At 39.0% G+C, this 23,591-nt stretch overlaps 2 protein-coding genes across 4 annotated transcripts in view; both read right to left on the bottom strand.

Moving 5' to 3' along the window:
- LOC119691823 (trypsin CFT-1-like) overlaps nt 1-23,591 on the bottom strand; it is a 238,995-nt gene that overhangs the window by 162,037 nt on the left and 53,367 nt on the right. The window lies entirely within an intron of this gene.
- Nucleotides 10,430-21,911, bottom strand: LOC105392871 (achelase-2). Its single transcript, XM_048631015.1, has 6 exons — nt 21,693-21,911; nt 15,083-15,177; nt 11,626-11,917; nt 11,311-11,449; nt 10,967-11,118; nt 10,430-10,587 (listed from the first exon to the last, which is right to left on the bottom strand). Exons 1-6 carry the CDS (start codon nt 21,717-21,719, stop codon nt 10,450-10,452), a joined length of 843 nt encoding a protein of 280 aa, XP_048486972.1. The 5' UTR covers nt 21,720-21,911; the 3' UTR covers nt 10,430-10,449.

Below are 23,591 nucleotides of genomic sequence, written 5' to 3'. Positions count from 1 at the left end.
TTATAGTTGAGCCGGCATTCGTATTTGTTCGTGAAGTGACCTTACATGTATGGTCATTCGTGCATCCGGATTGGAAGAAAAGAAGATGCCTGTAACGAGGTCTCAGAAGTCGTACGCAGTGAAGAGGACTACGGACGAGAAATCTGCCGTCTCCACGACGAGGTCTGCAGATGCAACGGAGTATGCATCGGCATTGGGTGCAACCACAGGAGGTACACCAGGTCCACAACCGCCGTCAGAGCCGACGACGGAGACGCTGCACCCTCCATTGTTGCCACCCTGTTCTATAGTCATTGCCGGTGTCACAACTGCCGTTGCCCCCGCCGCCGCAGTCAGCGCTGCAATAGATAGTGTCGAGTCAACATCGACAAATCAGGGAAGATCATGTCTTCCATGTTCGTCGCGCTCCACTGCTTCTCGTGCACGGCGAAGAGAATTGGCCCAAGCTCGATTGGAACTTCTCGAGCGACGAAAAGAGGCGGCAATAGCTAAAGCTGAGGCAGCTATGTTTGATGTCGAATTGGCTGCAGCCAAAGTCGCCGTGCTAGAGGAGGACTCGGAAGAGGAGCAGAAGCAAGAAGAGGATGAAAACATCAAAGTGGCGCGCACATCCGAGTGGGTGCGGAGAAGTACACCCGCACACTCACCGCAAGACGTCGTCGCGTGCCAAGTCCTGCCTGAACCTGCGGGACCACGATGCCATGCTGCACGAGCAGCCATGCTTGAAGAACAAAGAAGCGCATATCATGCGCAACAGATGCCCACTAGCGTGACGGCTAGTGAACCTATTGTGGTGAAGCACGACTATGAGGAGCTCGCTGCTGCCATAGGCTCTGCTGTTGCACGTTACATGCAGCCTGCCAGTTCAAGAATAGTGGAACTGCCATACTTTAATGGTTCATCAACAGATTGGTTGCCATTTAAAAGAGCCTTTGAGGAATCTGAGCCACACCTCAGTGAACAGGAGAACCTGGCAAGATTGCGAAGAAGTTTGCGAGGTCTTGCTAAAGAGGCAGTGCATTGTCTCTTTGTTGGAGCAACAACTGCGCGTGAAGTCATGGAGCTTTTAGAACTTAGATTCGGTCGTTCAGAAGCAATCGCCATGGCAGAATTAAATAAGTTGCGTAGTTTACCGAAATTATCTGCAAATCCAAGTGATATCTGCGTGTTCGCCTCGAAAATTATGAACGTGACGGCAACTATACGAGCACTTGAGAAGCCCCATCATTTGTATAACGCGGAAGTCGTGCGGGCAGTCGTTGAAAAGATGCCGTCTGCTTTACAGTTTGAATACTACAGATTTAACCACGAACAACCAAAAGACCAGCCGAACCTCATCACGTTAACCAACTTCTTCAAAGTTGTATCGAGTGAAGTTGGTGAATTTGCTTTAGCTGAAATTGTTACTGCTGAAGACCGGCGGGAGCCCAGGTTGAGAAATAAACACGGAAGTGATCATCATGTCACAGAAATATCGATGGCTTCCACAGTCCCCACTTCGTGTCCGGTCTGTAACCATGAGCATAGTACCAGCGATTGCTACATGATGAAGAAAGCCAGCGTACAGGCAAGATGGGAGCTGGCCAAAGCACATAAACTTTGCTTCCGCTGTCTTAAAGTTCGACGGTTCGGCCACGTATGCAAGTTTAAGCCATGTCATAAAAATGGGTGCCAATCATCACATCACCCAATGTTACACACGGACACAGTAAAGACTACACACAGAGTAACATCGCAAGTTAACACAGTGCGAGTAAAGGCGACCACAGAAAAAGTGAACCATGTGTCAGGAGATTTATCCTTTGACTCTGAATCGAAAGAAGTCATTGTCAGCCAACCTGTGGTGGAAATCTTGCCCTGCCTTCTCCCGCCTGAACCTGTAAAAAACGTCGTCGCAAGCAGAGTTACGCCTGAACTTGCGGAAGTAGTCGTCGCCGGTGAAAACCGGCGGGAGCCACAGCGGAACAAACCGCTGCAGGGAAATAGAGTGGCTCCAGTAAACAGTGTCACATCGACAAGTGAGCCAGTCAGTGCTGAAAGTGAGGGGCCAACACTGCCACCCCTAGCTGAAGTCATCGAAGCACCCACACCGTCTATAGACACGACCAAAGATCGTAGTCTAGAGAATCGTAGGATGAGTGTGAGTGCCATAAAAACGGTTCATCTCCCTACAGAATTCGATAGTCCGACAGATAGTGAGATAGATCGGTATGCGCTGCCGTTTCTGGCGGACAAACTCAAGGGTATACCGGCGGGAGAGACCGAACTGCTGCGGAAAGTAGTGTCCAACAGCAAGTGTGACTTGGCAGTTAGAAGACTGGATCTCATAGACAAGAGATTAACGGACAAGTATTGGGCACGATGGATGGAGAAGTATGTGCGAGATTCTCAGCAGCAAGGAGACGTCATGAATCCTGCGGGCGCCTACCATGGAGATGACCGAGGAGCTGCCCATCGACGAAGATGTCGCGACCTGGATAGTTCAGCTACAAGAGCTGCGGCGGGAGTAATGTTCGCGACAATCGATAGATAGAATAGATAACTCGCGAAGGTTCTGGAACATTCTATCACTTTCCAGTAGTTTCGATAAAGTTCTAGAAGGATTAGTATGGATTCAATAGATCTACAATAGTCTGGAAGCTTCTAGAACAATAGTTAGGGAATGTTCCACAACGTCCGCGAACTTTCTAGATGCTAAGTTAAGTACTTATAGTTAGTAGATAAGTATAGATTGTTCTACCTACTTAGTAATAATAATAATAAATAGTGTGACCCCGAGTATCTCTGGAACTTTCGGGAAGATTGCTCGCCGGCCTATATAAAGCGAGGTGTCCGGCGCATATTAAGTTCAGTTTAATAGTAACAGTCGAACAGTTCAGTTCTAATAGAAAGCTCGAACAGTGAACAACTCCAGAGACACTCGAGGTGAATAGTGAAAATTAATACTGGTGTTTTCTTTGAATTCGTACCACCCGGCATTCGTGTTAGTTGTGAGTCGTGTCGAAGGGGCTCACACATTTACCTTAAAAAAATTACACGGCGGTGTTGTAAAAAACATTGTTCAGTAACTAGGTACTTAAGTATATTATAATATAAAATACATACCTTAGATTAACAATATAAGAACAAGATGGAGTGTCACTTTACTGGCGCATTCGACGCTGTATCTATGTCAGGTCAGTATGTACAATACATAGGAACTTACGTAGCGTATGACATGCAATGCAGTGTGTTAAAAAGGATAGACAAGATACAAAGAGTCGTAGATTTTCACCTTTACTATAATTATTTACCACTATTGCAACACCTTGTACTGTTATATATCCGTCCTCATTGCTTCGCCGTAGACAAGTAAAAAAGCTACAATAAATAAAATTGCGATGGCCATGGCTTGGCCATCGCAATTTTTACTTACTTTTTGACAGGTAATAAACAGGAAAGTGATGGTTTTCAGTATGAAGTTACTATTTATGACTGTGCTATTTTACTATGGTAAGCTTTATTATTTACGGTAGTTAAGTATGGTAGAGTACAATTGGGTAGATATCTTTTTTTTTTTTTATTTATCATAACAAATCTTAGTTTTATAATACATTTTACTAGCATATTTTAACCACTAAGGTTAGTATTAATGCTACACAGTCGTTAACAATTTAGAAAAATACACAGAGAGGTTAATGCGTTATAGGTACTAGTATTACTACATATAGGTACAAACGTAATAATAATATTTTTAGGTATAGGTATGACTTTTGGTAAATACTCGTAGATACATAAGTAAGTATTACAATTTTATTTATTCTAGTTTTAATCTTAATTAAAAAAAAAAAAAATCGAATACGAGTATCTATGTAGGTATAATTGTGGTTATCTTCCCCTTTACTGTTCAATGTTTATGTTGACAGCCTGATTGATGAGCTCAGCAGAACACATGCAGGATGTTATGTGGATGGTAAGAGCATGAATAACATCAGTTACGCAGATGACATGGTTCTGCTGAGCCCTTCAATCAACGGACTGAGCAGGCTACTGAACATTTGTGAGAGGTATGCTCTTACGCATGGCCTATTATATAATGTTAAAAAAAGCGAGCTTATGGTTTTTAAAACTAGAAATAAGGCTACTGCATTCAATATACCCATAAAATTGTATGGTCAGCCGTTGAAAAGGGTATCTAGCTTTAAGTACCTGGGGCATATTGTCAATGAAGACCTGCATGATGATGATGATATTGAACGGGAGCGCAGGGCGCTGGCAGCCCGCGCGAATATGTTGGCCCGCAGGTTTGCTCGATGCTCACGTGAAGTAAAAATTACACTTTTTAAATCCTATTGTCAATGTTTTTACACGGGCAGCCTGTGGGTCAAATATACGCAAAAGGCTCTCAGCGCTCTGCGAGTTCAATATAACAATGCCTTTAGGATGTTGTTGGGGCTGCCTCGCCACTGCAGTGCATCCGGTATGTTTGCGGAAGCACATACTGATGGCTTCCATGCAATTATGCGCAAAAAGGTAGCGTCGCTCATGTACAGGGTGCGCGCCAGCACCAACGGCATGCTGGAGGTCATTGCAGGAAGAACGGATGGTAGCATATTGAAGCATTGGGTGAATAGGGTATTTGGGAAATTGTAAATACTTTTATATAAGCTTGTAAATATTAATATCTAATATTTTTTGTTTATGTAGTCCTAAGATTGTCTTTTTATTACACTAACATAGGTTAAGTTTAATTGTTACTAACAAAATATGGCTTTTGCTGAAATAAAAAGTTTATTATTATTATTATTAATTCAAAAATAAATGATTTCGGAATACATTATCCATATTGAGGTCACGAAGGCGAGTAGCATCAAACTGCTGACGTCAGCAGCCACGGCGGTGTTGTGACTGAGCTTGTGCACAACCTCAACCTGGTTTTGTCGTAACTGGAAAAAATATTTTTAAAATTATAATGTAAATCGAGGGTATCAGCTTCCTACTTACTTGCTTACCGTGGAAGATTAAAAATGTCATAAATAAGTATTAAGGGAAAAAAACTATTTATGGGGCTGTCATTTTCACCTGTGGGGTGCAAGGGTGCAGTACAGCGGGGCAGCGACCCAAGTCTGTGAACCTTACCACAAAAACTAAAGACAGTACTTAACAGATGTTTAACGAGAGTTTTGTCAAACGCATAATAATCTCCAAACTATCGTTTTAACACTTATTAAACAATGTTTCAAGTTTTTGTGATAATACAGTTTATCTTTCTATATATTTATTTTATTATAACTTCTCACAGTGTTGTTGATCCAGTTGGTGTAGCTAGAGACGCGCGTGAACACGTGAGGGTAGAAGGAATCGGCGCATCTCATCGCAAATGAGGTCACCCCCACCACCACCCCGTTGTACACCAGGGGACCACCGGAGTCACCCTTGCAAGTGCCGGCTCCTATATGGGACAAACTCTTATTGTTAGCCAAGATAGGAATGACGACTTGACGAGTCTGGAAAATACCCAACGTGTGTGGACAGACACAAACTTTCTCACAAACATTCATGAATCCTGTGACTTTGAAGCGGGTCTTTTTTTCATCAAAACTCAAACGCACTCAATAGAACTCGTCAAACGTCTCCATAAGTCGGTCCAGCCTGTCGACTTCATAAGTCAGATAAACGAGCTTACCTCCAACACCAAGCAGCCCCGCGCAGAGCATGTTGTTGTATGAGAATCTCGGATAACGTGCGGCGCAGGTGTCTCGGTCCACCTTGCGCAGCCCCACGAGTCGCAGGCCGATGGGGCTTGACTTGATGCATTTCATCTACGGGGTATTACAGTCGTGGTATAAGAAGCCGACAGAAATTACTAAAGGGATCATTGGGGTATCATACCAAACATGGGGTTTATTTCCATTTATTATCAAATAGGATATAAGGTCATTATTCACCTATAGTTGCCGATAAAATCCGCAAGGTGAAGTGTTAGATACTCACATTAGTCCGTCCCCACCCGACAGCTACCACAGACGCGTTGTCCGGGACCACATACCCCCCCGGGGGGATGACGGCTGGCTGCACCGAGCTGCTCCGGTAGTTGCTCACACTGGTCGACAGCACCAACACTGCAACGTCGTTGTCTTTACTCTCCGAATATTTGTAATCCTCGTGGACCAAGGTCTTGGACGTCTCATGCTTTGAGCCTCCGCGGTCATTGTAGGTGGATCCGACGCGAATGACAACTTTAGATGCCCTCAAGATGGTAGTGTCATTGATTATTCTGGAAAGATTTAATGGTATGGTGTAAAGTACCTAGATCATTCACCGCATGACTTGATACTACAGTGGCAAAGGGTTCACACCTGTAACACAATTCACATCGGGTTCTCTTTTGGATTGACTATTTTTAATTTAAAATAGTAAATATATGCGCTACACGGTGCGTTTGGCTGTTTGTCCACCACAACCGTCACCATCCGTGACGCTCCGTCAGCGAGAACGACATGAAGGATGACGGCGCTCGGACACTTCATGGCCATGTTAAATGATACCACAAAATTGGCGCTTCAAACGGATGATACGAATTTTATCTAATGGTTGCGCTAGTTCTGCGTATAATAGCGCCTTAAAGGCGCAGCGAAGCTCTTGGGGGCAGCTCGTAAATTAATGAAAGGGAAATATAGTGAGACGTTCATGATAATTTAGAGAATGGCCAACCGCTAAATCGTAACTAAGTACTTACAACATTTTGGAATTTAATACCGAAATAAGCAGTGTGCAGCGGTGAGCACGTGGTGCTGTGTGAGTATCACGCCCCCACAGTAACCCCCCAGCAGCCTCTGACCACGCATCTGCAAATACAGCGATAAAGTACGTTACAATGAGGGCTATATAATAACTAACCGCAAATTCAAAATAACATAACGCTACGTCAAACAGAAAGCATTACCAGCGCGCGTCAGAGCGCTAACATGACGCCGAGCTATGACGCCAAGATAAAGATAAAATATAAAAAATCTTTATTCGGTGTCTAGCACCATATAAGTACACAAAAAATAAAATAAAAAACGAAATTTAAATTAAAAGTGAATCAAACAAAAGAACATTAAGAATAATTAAAAAATATAATGGTGTCCAGCACCGAAAAGGCCCGTAAGTAACGCATCCTGGTTTGACAAAAAGAAAGGTAACTTCATAATTTTAATTTTTAGAACTTACCTCCTAATTTAACTAAAGTTTTGGGGCCTTACCATCGAAAAAGAAATACATGGTAGAAGTTGGCTGTCAAACAAATTATAAATGATTATTTTTTAATTAAAATCTTATAAAATTGTACTATGTAATCTTTGTAATATTTGTACAACGAAGAGTTAAATAAATAATATATTTTTTATTTTTTATTATTATACCGTGGAAGTTTAAAACCCTGAAAACTGACGTATAGCTACTTAATTAGTTATGCTAAATCAAATCATTAGTAAGTAATGTCACATAATTTTGATATGATCTGATAACTTACATCAGAACTACCAACAAATAACTATCATTATGGATATTGAATACCTTCATTATTTTAATTTTTAGAACATTTGAGAAGTATTTCTCGAACATACTGAGACGCACTGACCCTACCCGTACAACTGTGTACCTACGGTCACAGTCACATCAACATTACTTCCCTGTTTGGTATCGGTATTATGAAAATTTAACCTTTTCATTGCTCGCGTTGACAGCTCCAAACGAAGCTTCCATAATTATGTCGGTGGGTCTGGTAAAGCAGCAGTACCTACCGTACATAATGATCTTAAATAAGCCATGTATGGGTATGCCTCGACGGTGGTGGGTCGTCCCCCGACGATCCTGTTGGCGTGGGGCGCGGGGGGCACGGGGGGCGCGGGGGGCTCCCTCACAGTCACCATGTCCCCACAGCTCCCTGAAAACATAATTATATACCTACCTACACGGAGTCCATAATTTTTATGAGAAATTCCTGATCGCATAAAATTTATGGATCGCATAAGGATAAAATTGACATTCTTAAGTTAGGTAATTAATACATGCCTAATAATGTTAAAAAAAATATTTCTCTTTTACTGGGGGTTGATTGTACCCTATCGGTAATAAAGAAATAACAATTCTTTTACTTTTTAAATAGACTTTGATTTAATATACCTTCCTAACTATATAAATAAAAAATTGGTAAGGTTACATTCTTTTACCTTTGAAAACTGAAGGAGCTTAGTATAAAGTACCACATATACATGTCGCAGGCATCTGGTTTAATCTCCTGTTTGATTGAACCACTAGCCCGTTCATTGAATGGCGCTATTCAGTTATATGACTAAAGGACAACTCGTCAAGTCGTTGATTGTAACGTTCGACGTCATGACTGAACGTCATTCAGCGGAGTCGTTGAATGGGATATAGTATAGCAACTTTGTAATGTCTGGTTAGGGTGAACATGAACAGACAAGAGTCAACAAAAAGACTATGTTACAAAGCTCTTATCTCACAAATTATCTAAACAATAACAATAAACTTACCTTCATATTGTTGTTTATAATTATCCAGTTACGCCACAATTTTTGCCCGCGGCGTAATTATAGGTAAATCCATGTTGTCACACTATTTTAACACAAATAAAGCACTTTAAAGCTAATTTATTTGCAAAAAACTAACAATATAGGTGCTTTTTGTGTCAGCTGTTAGCTGTTAGAGGCCATATTTGTTTTGTTCACCACCTGACTGATTTTAAGTCAGCTAACTAGTTGGACGTTTTGTGACGCTTGTGCAATCAACGTTCGGCCTAGTCATACAACTAAGCAGCGTCATCCAATGAACGGGCTAGCGGTTCAATCAAACAGGAGATTAAACCCGATGCCTGCGACATACACATAGATAATAGATATATCCAATTTTAGTCTACCGTAAATAATAAAGCTTACCATGGTAAAATAGCACAGTCATTATTAGTAACTTCATACTGAAAACCATCACTTTCCTTTTTATTTCCAGTCTCAAAAGTATCTCAGTAAAAATTGCGATGGCCAAGCCATGGCCATCGCAATATTATTTATTGTAGCTTTTTTACTTGTCTACGGCAAAGCAAATAGTGGTAAATAATTATAGTAAAGGTCAAAATCTACAACTCTTAGTGTCTTGTCTATCCTTTTTAACACACTGTATTGTATGTCCTACGCTACGTAAGTTTCTAGGTATTGTACATAAGTATATAATGAACTGACACAGATACATCGTCGAATACGCCAGTAAACATAAATTACTTTACCGTCTTGTTCGTATATTGTTATTCTAAGGTTTGTACAATGTCTGCAATGAAATTTAGTATACATTATGGTCTAGACCCTGAGAAAGAACATAGGCTACTTTTTATCCCGGAATTCCCACGGGATAACTTTTTAAGGCGAAGCGAAGCTCGCGGGAACAGCTAGTAGTTACTTAATACAACGTTTTTTTACAACACCGCTGTGTAAATTTTATTTAAGGTAAACGTAGCTATTTATGGTCCCCTTAAGACCCTTAGCTTTGCAAGTGGACTCTAGGACACATCAAATATGTAAAACGTTTCGCATATTTCTACATACGTCTTTTTCATATACCTACTTATGATTTCTATTCGTACCTACATAGTATTAATATACCAAAGGGGGCAAAGGAAAGATACTTATAAAAATCATAAGTTGTTAAAAATACATTTAATTTCAATAAAAAACAAAATTTCAAAGTCATCAACATAATCAAGTTAAACTACCCAACAAAAGTTTCTCAGAATGAGTCTGAGTCACCCCTTTTCAGGTAACAATATACCTACCACTCCGAAAACATCCTATATGTATAAGAAAAAAAACCTTATAAACTTAAAACTTACATGAGTATTTGCCTAAAAAGCCACTTTTTAAACATAAATTTATAAAAAAATATGTTAACTTATTGTGTTTAAATTTAGACATTAAGGCCAAGATAAATAGACGAAACTAAGACGGAGTCTTAGCTTAAGCACATGCTAAGAACACGAATTCACTAAAATAGACACTACTTAAGCACAGACTATGCCTGTAAGTTCGCACTCTGACTTAGCCGAGTTCGAGTTCACATTTGTCAAGACTTGGCCCTTGCTTAGCATACACAAGTTGTCACATCTGCCACACTCTCAGGAAATTATTATTCTATGCCCTCAGGCTATCCACAGACCACATTTATACCAAATTTGCTAAAAAACTACGGAATGAAACTATGACCACAGTTAAATAAATATACATTTGACGCAGATTTGACATAACAGGTTCTAAGCCAGTGACTTAGCCGAGCAAACGCTATGTAGTGTCTATTTTAGAGACTCATTCCAACTCGACTTAGTTCAGGTGAAGCCGTACTTGGCTAAGCATTAGTTTGAGCAAGTGCTAAGCAACGACTATTTATCTTGGCCTAAAACTATCATCGGTAGCTACTTACTTAAAAAAATAATGAGACATTGGAATACATAATCCAAATTGACGTTGCGAAGACGAGTAGCATCAACCTGGTGACGTCAGCAGCCACGGCGGTGTTGTGACTGTTCTTGTCCACAACCACAACCTGGTTTTGACTAACCTGGAATTGATTAATGAATGCACCCTTCCAGCCAGGAGTTACCCTGTATCACGGAAATCACCGCGCCTACTGGGGGCGCTCAGTGGAAAGTTTAAAATTATAATGTAAATCGAGGGTATCAGCTCCTGCTTACCTACCTAATTTCATCAAATTTTCTCACCATACTTAGGTAACTACTTAAAAACGTTCGTGTTTATAATTTTACGTATTAGGTAGGTATAGGTATGATAACAAAAATATTTTTTTGTTCACCATAAAGAAATGTTAAGGTAAGAAACTCTTTAATGGGGCATTCTCAGCCGTGGGGTGCAAGGGTGCAGTACAGCGGGGCACCGGCCCAAGTTTCTATTCTATTTCTATATTTCATTATACTACTTACAGTGTTGTTGATCCAGTCGGTGTAGCTAGCGACGCGCGTGAACACATGAGGGTAGAAGGAATCGTTGCATGTCCTAACAAACGAGGCCACTCCCACCACCGCCCCGTTGTACACCAAGGGACCACCTGAGTCACCCTTGCAAGTACCAGCTCCTGTAGGGGACAAACTCTTATTGTAAGAGATATGTATGACGAATTGACGAGTCTGGAAAATACCCAACGTGTGTGGACGGACACTAATTTTCTCACAACTCGCAAACGCATTCGATAATAATCGTCAAAGTCGTCAATTGTCTGCATAAAGTCGGTCCAGCCTATCGACGAGTCGGATATATACGAGCTTACCTCCAACACCAAGCAGCCCCGCGCAGAGCATGTTGTTGTATGAGAAAAATCTCGGATAACGCGCGGCGCAGGTGTCTCGGTCCACCTTGCGCAGCCCCACGTGCCGCAGGCCGAGGGGGCTTGACTTGCTGCAGTTCATCTACGGAGTATTACAGTAGTGGTACAGGAAGCCGACAGAAATGACTCAGGGGCTCATTGTGGTATCATGCATGCCAAACATGGGGTTTATATCAGTTTATTATAAAATAAGATATAAGGTCATTATTTACCTATAGATGCCGATAAAATCCACAAGGTGAAGTGTTTGATACTCACATCAGTCAGTCCCCACCCGACAGCTACCACAGACGCGTTGTCCGGGACCACATACCCCCCCGGGGGGATGGCGGCTGGCTGCACCGAGCTGCTCCGGTAGTTGTTTATACTGTCCGACAGCACCAACACTGCCACGTCGTTAAAAGGTAAGGTATAGCTCTCGTGAACCACGAACTTGGACGTCACATGCTCTGAGCCTCCGCGGTCATTGTAGGTAGATCCGACGCGAATGACAACTTTAGATGCCCTCAAGATGGCAGTGCCAGTAGCAGCTGTAGTGTCATTGATTTTTCTGGAAAGATTTTATAGTTATGGTGTACCTAGATCATTCACTGTATGACTTGATACTGCAGTGGCAAAGGGTTCACGCCTGCAACACAATTCTTTTGGATTGACTAATTTGATATTTTATATTATCCTAATCCTAACTAATATTATAAATGCGAAAGTCACTGTCTGACTCTCCTACTATAGAATAGATTTAACATAATTAGGTTTTGTATTTATTTCTGACCACTGAAAAACTTTAATACCGCGATGTAGGATTTCATATTAATTGGCCTCGGTCCCATACAAGCTCTCTGTATTGCGCTTTTAGTGCCATCTGTTGGTTATATCCGGAACTGTCTGTCTGTCTGTCTGTCTGTCTGTTACTCTTTCACGCCAAAACTACTGAACGGATTTGAATGAAATTTGGTATACATATGGTCTAGACCCTGAGAAAGAACATATGCTACTTTTTATTGCGAAACGGAGGTTGTAAGGGGTTAAAAGTTGAATACTTAATTTTAAAAGATAAAATATGACGGCTGATTGGCGTAGTGGTTAGTGACCCTGACTGCTTTGCCGAAGGTCCCGGGTTCGATTCCCGGCCGGGGTAGACCTTTTTTAAATAAACTTTATATTTAAGCACTTGATGAGCAATAATTAAACATTTTGTTCTAGCGTTTTTGAAACTTCGACCTGTGAGTGGATGAAATAGGGGTATTTTGTATGAAGTTCGTCATTTTTGAAGATAAAAACATTATATTTTGTATTTAGGCACTACATAATCATAAAAAAGTTTGTTACATTCCTAATTTAAGTGATTTACTTTATTTTATTATTATTAATAATGATTATATGTATGACGATGTATTGAACTGAATAAATGAATACGAATATATGAATATGAAAATGGCGTGCTATCCCACGTGCGTGATTAAATTTGCATGCTGTTAAAACAGCCGTAAAGCTTAGTTACAATAGGATATTGCAAGATACCTAGATGTTTTCAATCTAACATGTCTGCACACCTTAGTAAAGTTATGGTTTTGTTATGAAAAATGGGAGTTAAAGTGAAAAAAAATAAGTACCTAGTATGAAAAAACCAAAACTGCATAAGTTAGATGCTTGAAATTAAACATTTATAAATTACTATCCTGCCATTGCTATACAAGTCTTTGCTCAATGAAGTCATGAAAATCATTTTTAGTCAAGTATCTTCGTACTTATTTGTCAACTTTCATCTAATTTAATACCACCATGGCATGTTATTCGGTAGGTAGTTCGGGAGTCGTCCACGGCAAAATGATTTTAAGGCGAAGCGAAGCTCGCGGGCAACAGCTATAGTAAATATATGCGCTACACGGTGTCTTAGGCCGTTTGTCCACCACAGCCGTCATCATCCGTGACGCTCCGTCAGCGAGAACGACCTAAAGGATAACGGCGCTCGGACACTTCATGGCCATGTTAAATAATATCACAAAATTGGCGACGCCATCACCTCCCGGTAACGGCGGTGGTGGAGGAACAGCCTTAAAGCCGGGACAACTTCCTTTAGACCGCGTCCACGACGCCAGCGAGCGGAGAATTACGTACAGTAAGTAAGCCTCCACCATAAAGGAAATAATCCTAGTTATAATAGTTATAGTCGCTATTGCGGCTAATCCGTTGTGCTTGGAATCTAGAAGTTAATCTAAAAATGGCTAACGATGGCCGTTCTAAAAATTGGAATGGGGGGTAACGCGTGTGAATTTGCCGCTAGGGGCGCTGGTGTTGACTGAGGTCAAGTGACATTTAACTTTTCATATAAATTGTTTGGCGGGCTTCGTGATAAATTATATTTTCGTTCATTTCCCTGTTGAAAAGTGATCTCTTTTCGCGAAATTATCGCAAATATGGATTATTTGTCGATGAATGTGCACGCTTTGAAAGCTGAATTAAGGAAAAGAGGCGCAAAAATAAGCGGTCTCAAAGGGCAGCTAATTCAGAGGTTAGTTTGTTTACTGTTTACAAACTTATTTTTTACGAAGTGTATGCTTGTTTGCTTAGGTACCACCAACTATGTTTTTTCTTTTTACAGACACGAAGACTACGACCGTAACAGTAACTTGGTTGGAAACGTAGAGGACAGCGTCATATATAACAAAATGATTCAGTGTATAATGTTGAGTGGCCTTCAGAAACTTTGTATAGCAGTGTGAATACTAAAAAATAAACTCCAGATCTAGATATTGTCACCAATGAGTACTTTGGAATTTATGTACCTACAGTGTATACCATTGCTCCTACGGTGAATGAAAACATCGTGATAAAACCTGCACATCTAGATTTTCGAACCCACCAACCTGCAGTGGACCAGCAGCGTAGTAGGAAATGGTCCATTAGGAGTGGAGTTTAGACCTTAAGGCGATATGCACAAAGGCTCCATTCGAGTGAGCCAGGTGCAGATACTTACTGACACCCCCACAAATAATAGAATAGTATACTATACTACCATTATTTAGTTTCAAATAACAACTCAACCAGCATTCGTTGTGTGGATTACTAATGTGTTATTTTTTTTTTGTATAGCAGTGTGTTATGTAAACGGAAAGGATAAATAAAAGTTAAATCAGTGTGTAATTCTTTTATTTTTATTGTATTTATTAAATCCCTAATCCTTATTTACATTATGTTCTTTCGGAAATTAGTCATAATGATTTTCACAGACACGAGATTATCGGATAATAATTATTTCACAAGCCACTGTTTAAGAACAGTTTTATCACTTGGTAACATAATATGTCCTCCTTTTCTTTCCGAACATAACGGATCTGCACAACATTGTGGCATAGTAACTCGATATGATGATAGTTATTTTATAATCAATAAGCTTATGAGATTCAAGATTTTAAAACTTTATTTTGCGCCAATTTGATAAAGTCGCCTTTGATAAGTTTGACAGCTATGGTACCTCTTGACCTCAGTCAACAGTGGCGCCAACTGGTGAGCATGACGCGGGGGTGGCCTTGGCAGTTTTTGGAATAAACGCTTTCAAACGGAAGTTACTATGTATTTTTTATCCACTGGCGGTGCTAGTTCTGCGTATAATAAATAGCGAAGCTCTTGGAGGCAGCATGTAAATTAATGACAGGGAAATATAGCTGACCGCTAAATCGTAACTAAGTACATACAAAAATTAAGAATTTATTACTTAATTAAGTAGCAGCAGTGCGCAGCGGTGAGCACGTGGTGCTGTGTGAGTATCACGCCCCCACAGTTACCCAGCAGCGGCTTCTGACCACGCATCTGCAAATACAGCGATAAAGTACGTTACATACATACATATACATACATATGCACTCACAACTGTAATCCCCGAAGGGGTAGTCAGAGGTGGCTCACAAGCGAGCCACCCACTTTTCGTAGCACATTTTTGTACTCCCGTGATAGGTTGCGAACCATATCGCCGTTTTGGGATAAGTACAATGCACTTAGGATACACATCTAGAATCTAGATGTGCAGGTTTCCTCACGATGTTGTCCATCACCGTAAGAGTACGTGGTATTATTATACTTAAACTCCTTAATTGAAAGAATTCATTGGTACAGGCCAGGATTTGAACCCACGGCCTCTTGATCGAGAGGACGAGGCCTTATCCATTGTATCCATTACACCACCACCGCTCTAAAGTACGTTATAATGAGGGCTTTGTATAACTTACCGCAAATTTAAAATAACTTAATGCTACATCAAACAGAAAGCATTACTAGCGCGCGTAGCAAGAGTACATTATTTGTACCTAAGTTTTATAAGCGACAGATAGCTAAATTGTTAGCTTACAATATTTATGACCCTGTTATAAGTAGTATAACAGAAGTAGGACCAACTGATACGATAGTTAGTAGTAATACTAATGTAAATTTAAACTGCCATGCACGACAAGAGATGAGCAACTGAGAGTTGTACACCAGAACATTCAGGGGCTTTCTCGCAAACTTCTAATGCTAGAGTTATTTTTAGAACAATACGACATAGACATAATTTGTATTACTGAGCATCACCTTAAAAATGATGACATGCATTTTTAACCGACTTCAAAAAAAGGAGGAGGTTCTCAATTCGTCGGGATCTTTTTTTTTTATATTTTTTTTTATGTATGTTCACCGATTACTCCGCCGTTTATGAACCGATTTTGAAAATTCTTTTTTTGTTGTATTGGGTTGAGCTCCCAAGTGGTCCCATTTTTTTTCAGAATTTTATCTCACCCCCAAGGGTGGGTAAAGGGGTAAAAACAGGGTATGAATTTCCATTTTGGGCACATATTAACCGATTCTAATAAAATTAAGAACGTAAATATAGTTCTTATAACAAAAAAATATGATGGTGACCTTGAGCTGATCTGATGATCGAAACGGAAGGCAGTCAGGGGAACTCCTCAACGGTATATAGCAACTACTTCGTGTTTAGGCTTGAATGATTCGTATTGATTAGTAGGATTTTTTGGTATCATTTGCACCTTACTTTTGATTGAAAATTATTACAAATAAACTAAAAACTATTAAATAAAATAATAATTAAAAAAATTAAAAAACCGACTTCAAAAAACCACTAAAATGTAAGAAATAATTTAAGACTAAGTTACTTGAAGACTTTTGAAGTTGGTGCCATATTTCTTCAGATTACTTTGTCACCGCATCAACATCAAAAAAGAACAGTTCCTGCTTAGGTATATTTGTACTGTCTCATACGAGTAGAATTTGTGTAAACCTTAAATTATTTCTTACATTTTAGTGGTTTTTAATGTAAAAAATTACAATGTTATTAGCTCATTTAATAGGAAATCGTTAGACAAAGGAGGATCATTAATATTTGTAAAGAAAAATTTAAAATGTAAGGATAGGAAAGATATTGTAAAATTATCGGTCGAAAGAATAGCTGAACTAGCTTGTGTTGAGATGGACAAGTATATAATTTTAAGCGTGTACAGGCCCCCCTCTTCTGACTATAAAGTATTTGAGAAAGTGATGGAGGATAGTCTTACCATCTTATCTAAGAGCTCAAAACAAGTGGTCGTGGTGGGAGATTTTAATATTGATTTATTAGTTGAGACTTCTATGAAATGTTGTATAATTAATTTGTTCAAGTCATATAATTTAAGTAATGTCTTCCTGGAACCTACCAGAATTACTCCCACCTCAGCCACTTGTATTGACAATATTTACTGTAATTGTGATTTTACTAATGTACGGTGTCGTACATAAATTCGCTGACTAGGTACATAACTGCAGTTCATTGCTACGATGACGCAAATACCTTAATTCTATTTATAGCTGCATTCTTTACATATTAATTCAATTGCAATAATAACTAACTACTGAGCAGTTCATATTACTTAACTTATCGAGAGAAACTTACCGAATCTTTCTATACTTATAACTTACGTGTTTGTGTTGTGGTGATTATAACAAAACCTGGATAATATCACGGATCTTTCATCTTCTACCAACCTACAAACTTAAGTGTGCGGTAACACCGTACAACTAATCATTCTGTAATCAATTGTTTACCATCCGACCACAGTGGGCAAATTATTACGTATCCTTGTACTTTTGAACGTAAGTCAGCCACTTTCAAGTTCAGACCAGTAACATCATACAGAATTGATAAGTTTAAATCTCGATTGAACAGTAAACTTGGCTACTGTAGACGCTCTGAAAGAAATCCCAATGATGCCTTTAAGGAAATATTTCAAGGTTTGTCTCAAGAATTTGAAAACGTGTTCACTAAGAAAGAAGTAGATGTTAATTGCAAACTAAGTCTTAATGACTGGGCAACATCGGGAATTTATAAGAGCAGACGTAAATTATATGATCTCTATGAACAGCGTACATTTACTCATGACGATAACTTTATTGATTATGTAAAGAAATATACAAAGATATTCAAAGCCGTTTGCCACCAAGCTAAATCAGATTATATAAATAGAAAGATTAAAAACTCTAATAACAAGATTAAAACCGTATGGAATATCATTAATACTGAAACCGGGAAGAATAAACCACGTGATTTAAATTTTGAACTTAAAATTAATGATAAAATTGTTTCATCTAGTGAAGAAGTGGCTTCCGTCTTTGAAGATTTTTTCCGTAGTATACCGATAGCTACAACTGAGAACCTTGATTCATCTTGCGCTGAAGCTGAACGTTTGCTAAGAGGGAATGCACCGCCTTGCGATCTCGACTTTCAATTTCATGGTATAAATACACAGACCATAATTACCACTTATAAAGAATTAAATTTAAAAATGACAGAAGATTTATGGGGCATGTCCGTTAAAGTTATTAGTCATGTTATTGATATCCTAGCACCCCACTTGGCTAATCTTTTTAACAGATGCATTGAGGTCGGTGTATTCCCCGATTTGATGAAACTTAGTAAACTAATACCGCTTTTTAAATCTGGTGAGAAAAATGATCCCAATAATTTTAGGCCTGTATCAGTTTTGCCAGTACTGAGTAAAATATTTGAAAAAATTATGCTGCATCAAATGCTTTCGCACTTCAGTATTCACGGCCTTCTCCATAACCAACAGTTCGGTTTCACCAAAGGTCGATCTACAACTGACGCTGGTGTCGCGTTGGTCAAACACATATTTAGTGCTTGGGAGGAACGTCTTGATGCTGTGGGTGTATTTTGCGATCTATCGAAAGCATTTGATTGTGTGGATCATGCGACTCTACTTATGAAACTTAAATATTATGGGCTAACTGGCAAAGCTCTTACATTATTGGAATCATACTTGAGCAACAGAACTCAACTGGTTGACATAAATGGAGTGCGTTCGGCTGGCTGTCCTGTCAGTATGGGTGTTCCCCAAGGCTCGATTTTAGGACCATTCTTGTTTCTTGTATATGTTAACGATTTACCGTTTTTGGTAGATAAATTATGTGAGATAGTACTGTTTGCTGATGATACTTCACTTATATTTAAGTTGAAGCGACAAGAAGTCAATTTTGACAATGCAAACAGTACTCTTTCCGTTGCTAATTGGTTCACTGTAAATAATTTAGCTCTTAACTCCAAGAAAACAAAATGTATTAAATTCACTTTGCCTAATGTAAGACAAGTAGAGACATATTTGACATTGAATAACGATAAGCTAGAGTTAGTAAATGAAACGGTATTCCTGGGTATTACAATTGACTCAAAGTTGCAATGGGGACCCATATTGAGAGGATAGCCGGTAGATTGAGTTCTGCAGCTTATGCGGTTAGAACCATTAGACAGTTAACAGATGTAGATACAGCCAGGCTTGTGTATTTTAGTTATTTTCATAGTGTTATGTCTTACGGAATTCTATTGTGGGGACGAGCGGCTGACATTAATCAAATCTTTGTTCTGCAAAAACGAGCAATTCGAGCCATATATGTATTAGGGTCTAGAATTTCATTAAGAGATACGTTTAAGGAAATAGGTATACTAACTGTTCCATGCCAATATATCTATGAAAATATTATGTATGTTCGTAAAAACTTAAATTCATTTACTTAGTAAAGTAGGAGCCACTCACGGTATTGAGACCAGAAACAAAAATAAGTTGCTTTTCCCCACACTCAGACTTTCGAAAACAAACACATCATTCATGGGGAACTGTATACGTTTTTATAATAAATTATCAAATGAAGCAATAAACCTTACTGAGCAAAAATTTAAGAATTATGTTAAAGCTACATTATGTAGTAAAGCTTACTATAGTATAAATGATTATTTAAACGACAAAAACGCGTGGTCTTGTCCACCTCAGCTAAGGCTATTGAAAAAATGAAATGGATATAGGTACTTAAGTAAAATTGTAGGTACTAGATATAAGTAAAAATTGTAATAGATTATAAGGAAAAAGTTGAAAAGATGCTCGAGGAGTTTCTTTCGCCATTTCTTTCCTTCTCAATGACGGGGCATTTGTGAAATGGTGGTAGATGACTATCGACAAATAATTGTAAAATTTTACGTCGATTAAACCATTTGAATTTGAATTTGCGTCAGAGTGCTAACTTGACGCCGCGCTATGACGCCAAGATGTGTTGTACTACTGTTCGGGCCCAAATAAACCGGAACAGCGCCATCTAGTGGCAAGCTTGGTACTACTACAAATACTGCCACCTGATTGGATGTAGATGGCGTGAAGCATTATCACTGTGATTGGTTGAATTGTTCCCTACCACAATTCCTCGAATATTGTACATTGTAACTGACTTATTTAATCAATATACGTTATATCAGTATTCCAAAGCGGTTGTTCCTTATTTTAAACACCAGAAAAATATAGGACAAATTCAATACGCAAATTAGGCCGCTACATGCTCTGGACCTTACGAGCCATATATTTACAAGGATTATGCTGATTCCTGAAGAGTACCTTGGAACCCCCGGAATACGCACCAAGAACGGAGGTCAGCTGTACCTGCCACGCAACCATCTCGCACAACTACGCATCAGCGAGGTCAAGGTCAAGCCAAGCGGGTCACAACAGGTGCCTGAAGGAGACGTAACGCAGACGTAATTCCAATCAAGTACCAGCAGTCAAGCCAAAGGAAGTATCGTCGTTCCCAGCAAACACGACATCTTGTCCCTTTCCCAACCTCGTCCTCATTTGAGCTAATAACGTGTTTTCAATGCATAGTACGCATTCCTATGAAAAAACCAGCTAAGACCTTGGGAGACACGTATTTTTAGGCTGAACGTAGATTTTTAGCGCTAGAAAAGCGATTGCAGCGCTCGCCTCAACATAAAGCGTTATATAGCGATTTTTTACACGAGTATGAATGGTTATTTATTTATTTATTTATATTGTTCATGGAGAACCAACAGAATTTGCGTCAACTTATATGGTAACAAAATTATAAAATTCTACAAAATACGGAAATGCCATTAATAGGTACCCACCTATAGTGACAAAAAGTAATGACTTGTAGTTCTAATCAAAAATAAAAATAAACTATAATTATTACATAATAATAATAGCAGCAAGCGCCACGTCTAAGTACACTGTTTATTGTTAATGAGCCTACTCAAAACTTACAAGCGAAAACGAAAAGTAAGAAAAACACTTAAGATGCTAGGAACTTAGGAATATTAGATTAGATAGTTAATTAGGAGCTACCCACTAGGTAGATGCCGACGACGCCTTAATAAGAACGTCTTTTAGGTTAGGTGTGGGTTAGGTCATATGACTCGCTTAAATGACTACGGATATCCGAATTACTTCCTAACACACCACGGTGTGTTTCGCGAGCATAGCACTAGTACGCGATTAAGGGTAGTTTTCGAGGCTAATCAACCATCTTCAACTGGTGTATCAATAAATGATTTGCAGATGGTCGGCTCTACAGGGTGATCTATTCTCGATTTTGTTGCGCTTCAGACAGCACAAATACGCGTCGGTATTATGAAATTTAACTTTTTCATTGCTCGCGTCGTCGTCGACAGCTCCAAACTAAGCTACTACACTACTGCATACTAAATAAAATAAATAAAATATGTGGGGACATCTCACACATGGCCATCCAACCCCAAGCTAGGCAGAACCTGTGTTATGGGTGTCGGACAGCTGATATATCTACACAAATACATAGATAGATAGATACTAAATATAAATATCAACACCCAAGACCTGAGTACAAATATCTGTCTTTAAACAAATATCTGCCCCAGCCGGGAATCGAACCCGGGACCTTCGGCTCAGTAGTCAGGGTCACTAACCACTACGCCATTCGGTCGTCAACGTCATACTATGTCGGTGAGTCTGGTAAAGAAGCAATACCGTAAAAAATGAACTTAAATACGCCATGTAAGGGTATGTCTTGACGGTGGTGGGTTGTCCCCCGATGATCCTGTTGGCGGGGGTCGCGGGGAGCGTGGGGGGCTCCCTCACAATCACCGTGTCCTCACAGCACCCTGAAAACCTAATTATATACTAACCTATACGTAGTCCATATTTTTTATGAGAACTTCCTGATCGCATAAAATGTATGGATCGTAAATTATAAGGTTAAAATTGACATTAAGTCAGGTAAGGTAATACAGTATATATACGGTGGAAAGGCAGAATGTTTTATCCGCCACTTTTGGCGAATATGAGTTATATACACCGTTGGAATCGCCTGATTTTTCTCTTTCGAATGGTGCGGGTCTCGTTTCGATCTGAGCACTTTTTTGGCGCTTAAGACATCGGTGATTTTGGAAATCTTAATACTTTTTTCTTGTATTAAGAGCCACTTTTTTAGTCATTTGTATGTTCAAACATACATGATCAATAATAAAGTTATATAAAACATTTTACCCTTACTAAAACAGTAAAACACTGTGACTTAATTCATTTTGCATGAATGTGAATTTGTATCATTAGTTACTTAAGCGACCTACCTGATTGCGAAATAAAACATAATGGATATAAAACTAAATGCCTTCTTGTCATAAATAACATAAAAGCACTTAATATATTTTACGTAATTGTAATTTAAGCCTCACTGGCACTTAAACCATTTTACCGGTCAGCCTTACTCGCGGCGTTTGGCGGTTAATACAACTTTACCTAAATCTGTTTAATGGTACAATTGGCATTTAAGCAGTGTTTTGCGATTTGTAGATAATTGATATAAGTGATATAAAACAATTCAAAACAATCGCAATGAAGCGGTTTTTGGTGTTTAAGCTGTTATATTATTATTATATTCAGAAGGATATTGCGTGAAAACGCCAATATATAAATAGGCCCGGTTGGAATGGTGTCGCTTAGGACGTGCGTCTATGCGACAGTTAGCGCCGCGTGCGCAGCGCAATTACGTAGGTACAAACTCAGATTCGTTCGCCAGTATAAAACTATAAATATTTTTTATTATATCACCAGATAACTATATTAAATTATAATATCTAGGCATTATATTACGGTTCTAAATAATAGTGTTGCCATAATTAATATTTATTGAGTTATTAATAAAAATATGCACTTGGATCCTTACTCCTAAATTGCTGTTTCTATGCAAGTAGGGAATTTTAACATTTCTCTAAAAGGATCAAACCAAATATTTATTTTTTATAAAATATTTTTTCTATGACAATATGGTTCTTAATGTAAAATATATTTAATGTTAATACATGACATTACTTTTTATACAAAATAAAAATTATATATAAAAAATAAACTTATTCTTAAATAATTTACTTACATCGAAATCTGGGCAGAAACAGCATTTCTTATCTATATAAAAATCTAACCGAAAATGTGTTCCCGAGCGCAAAACTCTGGATGAACTTAACCGATTTTGATAATTGTTAGGTTGGAGTGACCACCAGTACCACGACCTGTTTGTATCCCATAATTTTCAGAATAAAGTATTTTAACGAAAAGCAAACCTTATAGGAAAAAGTTGGACATGAATTAAATTAACTTTTACTCTAACCTCACTTCATCATCCTCCATCGCTGAAGAGTGCAATATCTGGTATATTGCATCTATCTTGCTTTTTATGCCTTCGTAGGAAATCCATCGTTCCCTCGTACTTTGCCACTCTTCAGCGATCGTATGGTCCGTATCAATTCGTCTTATTTGGGGGTTGGATATTTAAGTTTCTGTCAAGATGCAGGATAGTCATCAATCTCATCATTAATCATCATCACGACCCATTACATCCCCACTGCTGGGGCACGGGTCTCCTTCCAA

Source organism: Plutella xylostella, chromosome 27, assembly GCF_932276165.1.
Source record: "Plutella xylostella chromosome 27, ilPluXylo3.1, whole genome shotgun sequence".
Classification (NCBI taxonomy): domain Eukaryota; kingdom Metazoa; phylum Arthropoda; class Insecta; order Lepidoptera; family Plutellidae; genus Plutella; species Plutella xylostella.
This window is presented reverse-complemented; position numbering and strand designations above follow the sequence as displayed.

Bases quoted from the DNA above. Each gene is read 5' to 3' on its own strand.
- LOC105392871 (XM_048631015.1), bottom strand. From the start codon at position 21,719: ATGGCGTATTTAAGTTCATTTTTTACG. The intron at 11,918-15,082 runs GTAATAAATTCT...AAATCTTTCCAG, and splicing joins CACTGCTGCTACTTAATTAA to AAAAATCAATGACACTACAG. The intron at 11,119-11,310 runs GTAAGCTCGTAT...TGTCCCCTACAG, and splicing joins GGGGCTGCTTGGTGTTGGAG to GAGCTGGTACTTGCAAGGGT.